Source organism: Salvelinus alpinus, chromosome 13, assembly GCF_045679555.1.
Source record: "Salvelinus alpinus chromosome 13, SLU_Salpinus.1, whole genome shotgun sequence".
Lineage (NCBI taxonomy): Eukaryota > Metazoa > Chordata > Actinopteri > Salmoniformes > Salmonidae > Salvelinus > Salvelinus alpinus.
In genome coordinates this window covers 16014404-16028562 of record NC_092098.1, presented here as the reverse complement: position 1 = coordinate 16028562, position 14159 = coordinate 16014404, and the positions used below count along the sequence as shown (strand labels likewise).

Below are 14159 nucleotides of genomic sequence, written 5' to 3'. Positions count from 1 at the left end.
AAATGCCCCCTGCTGGAGAACGACAGATTTTCCGCCGATTTGGGCCTCACTTCCTCTTCCTTTCTGCTACGACGCAATTGTATAGATCTCTAGAAGTAAATGGGGAAACACATCAACACCGGTTTGGTCAGAATATTTGACGGTGATCAATTGGAAGCAGGGAACCGGTGGGACAGGTAGGTCTGGCAGGTAACCTAACAAAAAGCCTGCTCCGCAACTAACTATGTTATATTCACTGGTTGCACTTCCACGAGCAGAGTTTGAGTCGGGACACCAACGACCGGGCAAAAAACATAATGTTACCTTTACTAGTTGCAACTGGTGTTGTGGTTGCAGTGTATATTCTCCTTGTTAAAACTATTTTCAAAAGCTCCAAATTTAAAGGAAATTCAGCGATGGCAGGGAAGACTGTAATAGTAACAGGTAAGTCTGTTAGCCTTTAAACATGTTTGACTGCTTTGTAAACATGTTGGACTGCTTTGTAAGTCTGATAACATTTAGGATAGTTACCTAAATAATACATTCATTGGTGTTGTCTGTCTCATGCAGCCTATGATGTTTATCTAATTTGGGTTTTTAATCAGGTTTGTTTTGCCTCTGAAACTCCGAATTGTATTTTCATATTTTATGTGCCTTGAGTCAATGTCTTGTTCTACCTATAGGTGGCAACACTGGCATTGGGAAAGCCACTGCTCTGGAGCTTGCCAGGAGGGGTGCAAGAGTAATCATGGCATGCCGCAACCAAGTGAAAGCCGAACTTGCTATAAGTGATATAAAAAGGGTACACGAATCTTATAAAAATCAGTAATTCCACATTTGTATTCGAATATTCATTAGTGAGACGTAACGTTATCATTTGAAAATATTGTATGCCTGTAAATATCAGACCTGGATTCAAATACTATTTAGGGTATTTCAATTACTTTCAAAGGCACTGAGAAAGTTTTTTTTAAATACACAAATACACTGATTCAAATACACTCCCATTCATTTAACCCAGGACTTTGAAATAACTATTTATAGGAAATTATTGAAAATATTTGATTTGGGACACAATATTTTAAGATATTTAAATACAATAAAATAAAGTGTGGCAAATATAGGCCTAACAAATTGTGATTTCAGGAGACAGGCAGCACTGATGTGGTGTACATGCAGTTGGACCTGGGGAGCCTTCAGGCAGTGCGTTCTTTCACCGAGACCTTCCTGAAGACCGAGGCTAGACTGGATCTTCTCATTAACAATGCTGGTATGTGGTCATATTTTTTTCTCTTAATTGTATTCATAAGAAAACATGAGTAGAAAAGGCTATTGAACCATCTGTGGTCTCTCCTTCAGGTCTGGTGGCGGATGGGCGCACTGCTGATGGCTTTGGTATTGAGTTTGGGGTCAACCACCTTGGCCACTTCCTGCTGACCTGTCTGTTGCTGAACCGCCTGAAGGAGGGCACTGGGGGACGTGTAGTCACACTGGGCTCCATGGCCTATCGCTGGGGCAACATCGACTTTGATGCCCTTATCACTAATAAACACCTGGGCACTGGGAGGTACAGCTGGCAGTTCTTCCACGCGTACTGCAACAGCAAACTGTGCAATGTTCTCTTCAACCACGAGCTGGCCAAGAGACTGAAGGGTACCAATGTCACTTGCTACAGTGTTCACCCAGGTTGGTCATTTCCTTCAAGATTATTAAATGGTATATCTGTCACTATGAACCACAATGAGTCCTGATACACTCTACACATCCTAGGATACATGCTAAGGGTATTTGTTTTCCTGTGTTGGATCATTGAAAGTTCACCTGTATTCTTTTTCTTAACCTATTATGTTTTGCCCCCTGTAGGAGTAGTGAAAACAGAGCTGTCCCGAAACTGCAGCCTGTGGCAGAGATTCCTCATCGAGCCAATAGCTAGACTGTTGTTCCTGGATACAGAATCCGGTGCCCAGACCACTCTCCACTGTGCCCTCCAGGAGGGTATCGAGCCCCTGAGTGGACGCTACTTCTTCTGCTGTGCGCCGCAGGACGTGGTTGCCAAAGGCAAAGACGACGCTGTGGCCAAGAAGTTGTGGGAAGTTAGTGAACGGCTGAGCGGCCTGTTCTAGGAAAAAGGGGCACTTACACTGCTTTTGATTTGGTGGTTTACAGATCTGGGGAAAAACGCTCATTGAACACTCATCAAAATGGATCAATGTGACAAGAAACTGCTCATACATTAGCTGATCTCCTCTTTCACTACACCATTGATGTTGGTGACATCCTGTTTGTGGTGTGTCTTGTATTGACGATGATCAGTATGTAGTAAGTGTGCCAGTTCAAAGTCTAAAGACTTAGGAAGCTCTTGTAGAAACTGTTTGAGTTATTATAATAAAAAGATTCCAAGTGATTGGTTTCCTTAGGCTTTGACTTATTGTTGCCATCACTGTATTTTCAAATAGAATAGAGCTTTCTATCGGATATGAAACGGTGACCAATTCCAGCATGTAACCAAACTAGTGATTGTATTGGGCCTATGCATGTAGTGTAATTAGACTGCATACTCTAGCTTGTATAACTTTTATTGGAGCTTCTGTAGTGGGCTCATGGTCTCATGAGGCCTTGCCTGAGACTTCAAAATCAGTTGCCCTCGGCCCCAGAGGGGATCTAATAGTCTATGTTTTTTTTTTTCCTGTGGGACCCTGCCGTGACATTGTATTCCTCGACACCAGAGGCATTTGTTTGGGTGTGACGAAGTGACTGGCGCACTGAAAGAACATCCTTCACACACCCGTCACCTTAATCTTTGCATGAGACTGTATATCAGCAGTCAGACAGGTCACACCAGTTTCTCAGAACAGCTCTGAACCTTGGCCTCATTGTCTCCAAGTGCTCTCATCACTTAACTACTCAACAATGTGGTTTAAGCACCTGCTGCAACAGGGCCTGCCTTTGTCTGCTAGGATGGGTGAGATGGTAGGGCCTTGTCAAATGTTTTCACTGTCAATCATTCTATCAACTATTGCCTACACGACTGTATTTTGTTGACTTTGCCCAAGGCACATACAGAGTGGGTTAAAAAGGAGTTCCAGTTCTCTTTCCCCTCCATTTTGAACTAGCTACAAAAGGACATGAAATTACAGGAGCTCTTCTCTCTGAATGAGTTTAAAGCTAGGGTAAAAACTGGTTGACAATGAAGCAGTGGTGGAAAAAGTACTTTGTTGTCATACTTGAGTAAAAGTAAAGATACTTTCATAAAAAAATTACTCAAGTGAAAGTCACCCAGTAAAATACTACTTGAGTAAAAGTCTAAAAGTATTTGGTTTTAAATCTGCTTAAGTATCAAAAGTAAATATAATTGCTCAAATATACTTAAGTATCAAAAGTAAAAGTATAAATCATTTAACATTCCTTATATTAAGCAAACCAGATGAAGCAAAGCAAACCAGCAAGATTTTTATTTATTTACAGATAGCCAGGAGCACATTCAAACACTCACAGATAATTTACAAACTAAGCATTTGTCTTTAGTGAATGTGCTAGATCAGAGGCAGTAAGGATGACCAGGCATGTTCTCTTGATAAGTGCATGAATTGGACAATTTTTCTGTCCTGCTAAGCATTCAAAATCTGCTAAGCATTCAAAATGTAACAAGTAATTTTGGGTGTCAATGAAAATGTAAGGAGTAAAACGTACATACATTTATTTAGGAATGTAGCAGAGTAAAAGTTGTCAAAAATATGAATAGTAAAGTAAAGTACAGATACCCAAAAAAACTACTTAAGTAGTACTTTAAAGTATGTTTACTTAAGTACTTTACACCACTGCAATGAAGTGGGGGGCTATCAATGTTTTGATGCACCACACCTCCCCAAATAACTTTTGTCTGTTCAACGTGTACATTTATGTTTTTAAACTGTAGTGTTTTATGTTGTAAAAATGTGTTTTAAACTTTGCTGCTATTTTGACCAAGTCTATCTTGAAACATTTATGTTTATCTCAATGAGACTAACCTGGAAAAATAAAGGTAAAATAAATAACATTGAACGGTAAAATAAGATTATCTTCTGTGAGGCATGCTTACCCCAAAGTATAATAATACAACCGAAAAACACTAGATTGATTTAATTTGAACCAAAATTACAATTTAAAAAAACTATTTGTGACGACTGAACGTATGGACATGCAATATCATAAATGGACACTAGAGGATAGTGTTGAATCTCGTAGTCACCATAAAGGATGAAGGAAAATATTGTTTACTTCCTGGAGGAGGCAGAGTCTTGAAAGCGTACAGACATGCTGGTTGGATAACAGTTCGTGTAAGTGATGACTGGTACTGTTCTGGATCTTCAGAAAAGTAAAACATCAAACGAATTAGCGTAATATGTTTAAATTCAGATCAAGTTTAGTTTTCACGACGTTGTGTCCAGTGTGCATACCTTTTAGTAGCTTTGGGACACCAAAGCTAAACTTTTAGCAAGCTGGTTGGCAAGCATTCCTTGCTGGATGCTTGATGCTGTAGGAAATATGCCTACCTGATGGTAGAGGTAAACGTTTATTTATTTTATAGCTATCATTCCAGCGTCCTATAAGTTGACCGTCCAATCACAGTTGCTAGAGCCATTCATGTCTTCTCAATTTATTAACATGGCAACTTGGAATTTGGCTTGTAAGTGCTCCAGGATGTTTGTCCACAGTAGACTGTGGACTTTCGTGTCAGTCAGACATGAAAGTGGGCTCTCACTCTGCATTCTACCATTCCACTAGTTCTATCCTCTGGCCTGAAGGACTGCTGTGAGGTAGCAGAGAAGTGGCGATGCAGTGTCTTAACCAGCTCTGGTCTGTGACACTGGCCTGCTGTACCCGGACACTGGCCTGCAGTGCCTGAAGTACGACAGAACAAAAATGTGGAGAAAAGATACCCAAGCACCAGGTTTTCTGCCTGCATGCCAGTCCTCTGGGTTATCTGCCAGAGGAAAATACCTCCAAGCCACCCAGGGACAGCAGTCGCATCCCCCTCTGGCTACTCTTAGATGGAGTGCAAGACCCAATGAACGTTCTGCATATTTTCTTGGGGTGGACCGTGTTGGCGGAAGTCTTTGTAACAGGTAGCCAAACCTAATATTGAAGATCTGACTTAGTTTTTTAAGAGGTCTCATCTGATCAACTGAAAATAAATTGTAATGGTGTTTATGGCTGTGTTAAATGTATGATGTTTCTTTGCTTTTAGCTGGCCATTGACACCAGTCTTGAGTAAGGCCAGCACAGGTGTGGATGGAGGACATGGGAGTGTATGGCTATGACAGCCTCATACTTATGCTGGTATTGTCCCCATGTATTTTAGCCTGGTCATGCACTGGTCAGCTTACTTTCAGAATCTCATTGTTTGGCTTCAGTATTTTATGAGAGCTTTTTAACACGTTTTTACTTTTGTCTTTACTGTTAGCACTTTTGACCTACAGTACCAGTCAAAAGTTTGGACACACCTACTCATTCAAGAGTTTTTATTTATTTGTGCTATTTTCTACATTGTAGAATAATAGTGAAGACATCACAACTATGAAGCAACACATATGGAATCATGTAGTAACCAAAAAGGTGTTAAACAAATTAAAATATTATATTTTAGATTCTTCAAAGTAGCCACCCTTTGCCTTGATGACCGCTTTGCACGCTCTTGGCATTCTCTCAACCAGCTTCACGTGGAATGCTTTTCCAACAGTCTTGAAGGAGTTCCCACATATGCTGAGCACTTGTTGGCTGCTTTTCCTTCACTCTGTGGGCCAACTTATCCCAAACCATCTCAATTGGGTTGAGGTCGGGTGATTGTGGAGGCCAAGTTATCTGATGCAGCACTCCATCACTCTCCTTGGTCAAATAGCCCTTCCACAGCCTGGAGGTCTGTTGGGTCATTGTCCTGTTGAATGATAAATCATAGTCCCACTAAGCGCAAACCAGATTGGATGCTGTATCGATGCAGAATGCTGTGGTAGCCATGCTGGTTAAGTGTGCCTTGAATTCTAAATAAATCACTGACAGTGTCACCAGCAAAGCACCCCCACACTTCCCACCTCCTCCTCCATGCTTCACGGTGGGAACCACATATGCAGAGATCATCCGTTCACCTACTCTGCTTTTCACAAAGACACGGCGGTAGTAACCAAAAATCTAAAATTTGGACTTATCAGACCAAAGGACAGATTTCAACCAGTCTAATGTCCATTGCTCGTGTTTCTTGGCCCAAACAAGTATTTTCTTCTTATTGGTGTCCTTTAGTAGTGGTTTCTTTGCAGCAATTCGACCATGAAGGCCTGATTCATGCAGTCTCATCTGAACAGTTGATGTTGAGATGTGTCTGTTACTTGAACTCTGTGAAGCATTTATTTGGGCTGCAATTTATGAGGCTGGTAACTCTAATGAACTTATCCTCTGCAGCAGAAGGTACTCTGGGTCTTCCTTTCCTGTGGTGGTCCTCATGAGAGCCAGTTTCATCATAGTGCTTGATGGTTTTTGCCACTGCACTTGAAGAAACTTTCAACGTTTTTGAAATTTTCCGGATTGACTGACTTTCATGTCTTAAAGTAATGATGGACTGTTTTTCTTTGCTTCTTTGAGCTGTTCTTGCCATAATGTGAACTTGGTCTCTTACCAAATAGGGCTATATTCTGTATACCACCCCTACCTTCTCACAACACAACTGATTGGCTCAAACGCATTAAGAAGGAAAGAAATTCCACAAATGAACATTTAACAAGGCACATCTATTAATTGAAATGTATTCCAGGAGTCTACCACATAAAGCTGGTTGAGAGAATGCCAAGAGTTTGCAAAGCTGTCATGAAGGCAAAGGGTGGCTACTTTGAAGAATCTCAAATATAAAATATATTTTGATTTGTTTAAGACTTTTTTGGTTACTATATGTGTTACATCATAGTTTTGATGTCTTCACTATTATTCTACAATGTAGAAAATAGTAAAAATAAAGAAAAACCCTTGAATGAGTAGGTGTGTCCGAACTTTTGACTGGTACTGTATATAGAGACAACTTTAAACATCAACTCTTAGGGGTTATTTATTTTTCATAGTCCTCACTAGTTGATGACCAGAGTCTGTTCTGTGCAGGTAAAGGTGGCACAAGGCTAGCAGCTCATTGGCACAGTGGGAGCTAAAGTAGAGAACTCTCATGTTCCTGTCATGAAATGTTCCAATTTCCAGATGACCAAACCTACACTTTTGCTGATGGTTAAGTGTTTCCTGTCCTTCTCTCTGTGTGTGTGTTCATGGACCGTGCATGTGTTTTAATTGCTTTGCACTTTCCTAAGTCCACCCTGCTGTGTCCACTCAGGTGGTGAAAGGGAAGACTTGTCCCGGGAACCGCGTCTGCATTGAGGCACTGCTAACCATCCTACCTCGCAGAGACCTGCACCCTGGCCTGGTGTCGAATCCCTTAATGTCTCTGTGGTACAGTATACCACTAGTCCCTCAGCATTCATCGTCTCTGAAAAATAAGAGAGATGTAATACTTAATATACTGAACAAAACTATAAACGCAACAATTTGAGATTTTACTGAGTTACAGTTCATATAAGCAAATTAGTCAATTGAAATGAATTCCTTAGGCCCTAATCTATGGATTTCACATGACTGGGCAGGGGTGAAGCCATGAGTGGGCCTGGGAGGGCAAAGGCCCACCCACTAGGCAGCTAGGCCCACCCACTGGGGAGCCAGGCCCAGCCAATCAGAATATTTTTTGCCCCACAAAAGGGCTTTATTACAGACCAAAATACTCCTCAGCAACCCCCCCACCCCCTCAGATGATCCCGCAGGTGAAGAAGCCGGATGTGGAGATCCTGGGCTGGCATGTTAACACATGATATGCGGTTGTAAGGCCTGTTAGACTTACTGCCAAATTCTCTAAAACGACATTGGAAGCAGCTTATGATAGAGAAATTAGCATTCAGTTCTCTGGCAACAGCTCTGGTGGACATTCCTGCAGTCAGCATGTCAATTGTACGCTCCCACAACTTGAGACATCTGTGGCATTGTGTTGTTTGACAAAACTGCACATTTTAAAGTGGCCTTTTATTGTACCCAGCACAAGGTGCACCTGTGTAATGATCATGTTGTTTAATCAGCTTCTTGATATGTCACACCTGTCAGGTGGATGGATTATCTTGGCAAAGGAGAAATGCTCACGGATGTAAACAAATTTGTTCACCAAATTTGTTAGAATAAGCTTTTTGTGCGTTATTTCAGGTCATGAAACATGGGACCAACACTTTTCATGTTGTGTTTATATTTTTGTTCAGTATTTACGCTACCGTTCAAAAGATTGGGGTCACTTAGAAATGTCCTTGTTTTTGAAAGAAAAGCCATCAAAAAAATGTCCTTTTAAAATAACATCAAATTGATCAGAAATACAGTGTAGACATTGTTAATGTTGTAAATGACTATTGTAGCTGGAAACGGCAGATTTTCTTTATGGAATATCTACATGGGCGTACAGAGGCCCATTATCAGCAACCGTCCCTACTGTGTTCCAATGGCACGTTGTGTTAGCTAATCCAAGTTTATCATTCTAAAAGGCTAATTGATCAATAGAAAACCCTTTTGCAATTATGTTAGCATTAGAGGTCGACCGATTATGATTTTTCAACGCCGATACCGATTATTGGAGGACCAAAAAAAGCCGGTACCGATTAATCGGCCGATTTTTATATATATATATACAGTGGGGCAAAAAAGTATTTAGTCACCCACCAATTGTGCAAGTTCTCCCACTTAAAAATATGAGAGAGGCCTGTAATTTTCATCATAGGTACACTTCAACTATGACAGACAAAATTAGAAAAAAAAATCCAGAAAATCACATTTTAGGATTTTTTATGAATTTATTTGCAAATTATGGTGGAAAATAAGTATTTGGTCAATAACAAAAGTTTATCTCAATACTTTGTTATATACCCTTTGTTGGCAATGACAGAGGTCAAACGTTTTCTGTAAGTCTTCACAAGGTTTTCACACACTGTTGCTGTTATTTTGGCCCATTCCTCCATGCAGAGATCCTCTAGAGCAGTGATGTTTTGGGACTGTTCCTGGGCAACACGGACTTTCAACTCCCTCCAAAGATTTTCTATGGGGTTGAGATCTGGAGACTGGCTAGGCCACTCCAGGACCTTGAAATGCTTCTTACGAAGCCACTCCTCCGTTGCCCGGGCGGTGTGTTTGGGATTATTGTCATGCTGAAAGACCCAGCCACGTTTCATCTTCAATGCCCTTGCTGATGGAAGGAGGTTTTCACTCAAAATCTCACGATACATGGCCCCATTCATTCTTTCCTTTACACGGATCAGTCGTCCTGGTCCCTTTGCAGAAAAACAGCCCCAAAGCATGATGTTTCCACCCCCATGCTTCACAGTAGGTATGGTGTTCTTTGGATGCAACTCAGCATTCTTTGTCCTCCAAACACGACGAGTTGAGTTTTTACCAAAAAGTTCTATTTTGGTTTCATCTGACCATATGACATTCTCCCAATCTTCTTCTGGATCATCCAAATGCTCTCTAGCAAACTTCAGACGGACCTGGACATGTACTGGCTTATGCAGGGGGACACGTCTGGCACTGCAGGATTTGAGTCCCTGGCGGCGTAGTGTGTTACTGATGGTAGGCTTTGTTACTTTGGTCCCAGCTCTCTGCAGGTCATTCACTAGGTCCCCCCGTGTGGTTCTGGGATTTTTGCTCACCGTTATTGTGATCATTTTGACCCCACGGGGTGAGATCTTGCGTGGAACCCCAGATCGAGGGAGATTATCAGTGGTCTTGTATGTCTTCCATTTCCTAATAATTGCTCCCACAGTTGATTTCTTCAAACCAAGCTGCTTACCTATTGCAGATTCAGTCTTCCCAGCCTGGTGCAGGTCTACAATTTTGTTTCTGGTGTCCTTTGACAGCTCTTTGGTCTTGGCCATAGTGGAGTTTGGAGTGTGACTGTTTGAGGTTGTGGACAGGTGTCTTTTATACTGATAACAAGTTCAAACAGGTGCCGTTAATACAGGTAACGAGTGGAGGACAGAGGAGCCTCTTAAAGAAGAAGTTACAGGTCTGTGAGAGCCAGAAATCTTGCTTGTTTGTAGGTGACCAAATACTTATTTTCCACCATAATTTGCAAATAAATTCATAAAAAATCCTACAATGTGATTTTCTGGAAAGAAAATTCTCATTTTGTCTGTCATAGTTGAAGTGCACCTATGATGAAAATTACAGGCCTCTCTCATCTTTTTAAGTGGGAGAACTTGCACAATTGGTGGCTGACTAAATACTTTTTTGCCCCACTGTATATATATATATATATATATATATATATATATTTGTAATAATGACAATTACAACAATACTGAATGAACACTTTTATTTAACTTAATATAATACATCAATAAAATCAATTTAGTCTCAAATAAATTATGAAAGATGTTCAATTTGGTTTAAATAATGCAAAAACAAAGTGTTGGAGATGAAAGTAAAAGTGCAATATGTGCCATGTAAAAGAGCTAACGTTTAAGTTCCTTGCTCAGAACATGAGAACATATGAAAGCTGGTGGTTCCTTTTAACATGAGTCTTCAATATTCCCAGGTAAGAAGTTTTAGGTTGTAGTTATTATAGGACTATTTATCTCTATACCATTGTATTTCATATACCTTTGACTATTGGATGTTCTAATAGGTACTTTAGTATTGCCAGCCTAATCTCGGGAGTTGATAGGCTTGAAGTCATAAACAGCGCAATGCTTGAAGCATTGCTAAGAGCTGCTGGCAAACGCAGGAAAGTGCTGTTTGAATGAATGCTTACGAGCCTGCTGCTGCCTACCACCGCTCAGTCAAGACTGCTCTATCAAATCATAGATTTAATTATAATATAGTAACACACAGAAATACGAGCCTTAGGTCATTAATATGGTCAAATCTGGAAACTATCATTTCGAAAACAAAACGTTTATTCTTTCAGTGAAATACGGAACCGTTACGTATTTTATCTAACGGGTGGCATCCCTAAGTCTAAATATTCCTGTTACATTGCACAACCTTCAATATTATGTCATAATTACGTCAAATTCGGGCAAATTAGTTCGCAACGAGCCAGGCGGCCCAAACTGTTGCATATACCCTGACTCTGCGTGCAATGAACGCAAGAGAAGTGACACAATTTCCCTAGTTTAATTTTGCCTGCTAACATGAATTTCTTTTAACTTAATATGCAGTTTTAAAAATATATACTTCTGTGTATTGATGTTTATGGTTAGGTACATTCGTGCAATGATTATGCTTTTTTCGCAAATGCGCTTTTGTTAAATCATCCCCCGTTTGGTGAAGTTGGCTGTCTTTTTTAGGAAGAAATAGTCTTCACACAGTTTGCAACGAGCCAGGCGGCCCAAACTGCTGCATATACCCTGACCCTGTTGCACAGAACGCAAGAGAAGTGACACAATTTCCCTAGTTAAAAGAAATTCATGTTAGCAGGCAATATTAACTAAATATGCAGGTTTAAAAATATATACTTGTGTATTGATTTTAAGAAAGGCGTTGATGTTTATGGTTAGGTACACTGGTGCAACGACAGTGCTTTTTTCACGAATGCACTTGTTAAATCACCCATTTGGCGAAGTAGGCTGTGATTCAATGATAAATTAACAGGCACCGGATTGATTATATGCAACGCAGGACAAGCTAGATAAACTAGTAATATCATCAACTATGTGTAGTTAATTAGTGATTATTTTAATATTGATCGTTTTTTATAAGATACGTTTAATGCTAGATTGCCCCTTACCTTGGCTCCTTGCTGCACTTGCATACAGGTAGTCAGCCTGCCACGCAGTCTCCTCGTGGAGTGCAATGTAATCGGCCATGACCGGTGTCCAAAAATACTGATTACCGATTGTTATGAAAACTTGAAATCGGCCCTAATTAATTGGCCATTCCGATTAATCGGTCGACCTCTAGTTAGATCAGATGAAAACTGTTATACTTATTTAAAGAAGCAATAAAACTGGCCTTCTTTAGACTAGTTGAGTATCTGTACCATCAGCATTTGTGAGTTCGATTACAGGCTCAAAATGACCAGAGTTTCAGCAGAAAGTTCTTTGTTTCTGGACATTTTGAGCCTGTAATCAAACCCACAAATGCTGACGCTCCACATACTCAACTAGTCTAAAGAAGGCCAGTTTTATTGCTTCTTAATCCGCACAACAGTTTTCAACTGTGCTAACCTAATTGCAAAAGGGTTTTCTAATGAACAATTAGCCTTTTAAAATGATAAACTTGGATTAACTAACACAATGTGCCATTGGAACACAGGAGTGATGGTTGCTGATAATGGGCCTCTGTACGCCTTTGTAGATATTCTATAAAAAAATCTGTCGTTTCCAGCTACAATAGTCATTTACAACATTAACAATGTCTACACTGTATTTCTGATCAATTTGATGTTGTTTTAATGGACAAAGGAAGTGGTTTTCTTTCAAAAACAAGGACATTTCTAAGTGACCCCAAACTTTTGAACGGTAGTGTATGATCTCACTCGGTGTGATTTATCCATACCCTTTCTTCCTCTCCTCCCTCTGTGTTCTCCAGGCATCCTGCTACACTTACTCCTGTCGTCCTGTAGAGATGGCCATCGATGACCGACTAGACTACACAACTCAAGGTGTTTACTTTGGATGCCCTCCCAGGCACTCCTCCCAGGGCTTAATGACTGGATTTACTGCATCAATTAGCCATCAGGGTCTCTGAGAGGCCTGGCTGGTTGATCGATTGTTCTCTAGCAGCTGATGTCCCCTCGCCGTGCTGTTCTGCACTGCTCTGGACCATGCTAACTGCATGTCTGAATGTAAACCTAGTACAATGTAATTAAATCAAATAAAACATTTTCTACTCAAAGTTATTATTGGATTCTTTCTAATGTTTATTCACTTGAGATGTTAAGATTTTTGCATATGTGCGTATTGAATCCATAAAAAGACAAGGGTTTATGAGAATGTAGTGCCTGGCGAAAGAGCTACTGTTGTGCTATTATCAGAATGGGTTAGGGGATTAGGTTCAGCTAAATTGATTGCCAATGCTGGTTTTGAGTAGGAAAGGAGGGGGTAATGGCCACAGTCTCTGGGCTATTGTTTCTGGTCAGTGACTGTTTAAAATTGATCATGGGAACAAGCGGCTGCTATTGATAGGCAACATTTGCCCTTTGATGACTGTCGCTCCATGTTTAACCCGGGGACTAATTTATCATTCATGTGCACACAATAATATATATGTGTGTTTGTATACTGTGTATAGTTTGTGAACCTTGTCACATCTTCAGCATTTACCACAAGTTTCATTGCTGGGGTTTGTTCTTTGCTGACCAAACATTTAGCTTTTGCCTCAGACCATTTATATGCGTGTGTGTTTTAATAGATTGACAAATATTTATCAATTCGTGTTACAAGGATTGCATAGTTACATCCATTGGAAAAAAAAATCAAGTTTCCACTACAAAGTAAATACTCTCCTACAACATTGAACAGTGCAGTAGTAGTGGCTTTATAATCAGGCCTGTTTGTTCTTTCCCAGTGTGCTGCAGTGCTTGACCATGAATTGGCCTGATGTACTTGATTACTAATTATGGAAAACAGGAGGCATTGTCTCTCTTAGCCCTACAGTTTTGATAAGCTCTGCATACTCATCAACATGCACACAATTAATTGGTGTTGATTGCTTTTGGCATGTTCAATAGTTATTGATCGAGGGGAAGAGGAGTCCTTCAGCTGACTGCTTGCCTGGAGCTGACTCTATTGTTGGCTTGAGTCAAATGTCTAGTTGACATCTGGCAGTGCATTTCACAGGGTCACTGCTCTCCTAGGGTTTGCTTTTAGGACATTGGGATATTATGAAGTAGTAACTAATCCACAAGCATTAGAAAGTAAACTGTTAACAACATATTTTGTTTGGGTGTAAAGGGAAATGTACTGCATTGGTTGCTGCTATTGCCTCAACTGTGAGTTCTATAGTTGCAGTTTGACGTTTATTGTCATGTCTTTCCCTGGAGGCAGAACTGAGCACTTAAGCTGCAAAGTCAAAATTGTCTGTATCATAAAAATTCATGAAAACAAAAAGTAGCTTTTTTGGTGTTCATTTATGGTGGTTTTGGC

The 14159-nt window shown here is 40.3% G+C and overlaps 1 protein-coding gene, 1 long non-coding RNA gene and 1 pseudogene across 2 annotated transcripts; all 3 read left to right on the top strand.

The window, feature by feature from the left end:
• On the top strand, nt 1-2383 carry LOC139537193 (dehydrogenase/reductase SDR family member 13-like). Its single transcript, XM_071338230.1, has 5 exons — nt 1-423; nt 663-781; nt 1126-1249; nt 1339-1665; nt 1843-2383. Exons 1-5 carry the CDS (start codon nt 297-299, stop codon nt 2100-2102), a joined length of 957 nt encoding a protein of 318 aa, XP_071194331.1. The 5' UTR covers nt 1-296; the 3' UTR covers nt 2103-2383.
• A 1811-nt stretch (nt 2384-4194) lies between these two features.
• LOC139537195 (uncharacterized) lies at nt 4195-12909 on the top strand. The gene is made up of 2 exons (XR_011667477.1): nt 4195-4295; nt 12604-12909. It is a non-coding gene; the product is annotated as an uncharacterized lncRNA (long non-coding RNA).
• Nucleotides 4865-7850, top strand: LOC139537990 (rRNA methyltransferase 1, mitochondrial-like; annotated as a pseudogene).
• Nucleotides 12910-14159: the final 1250 nt, after the last annotated feature.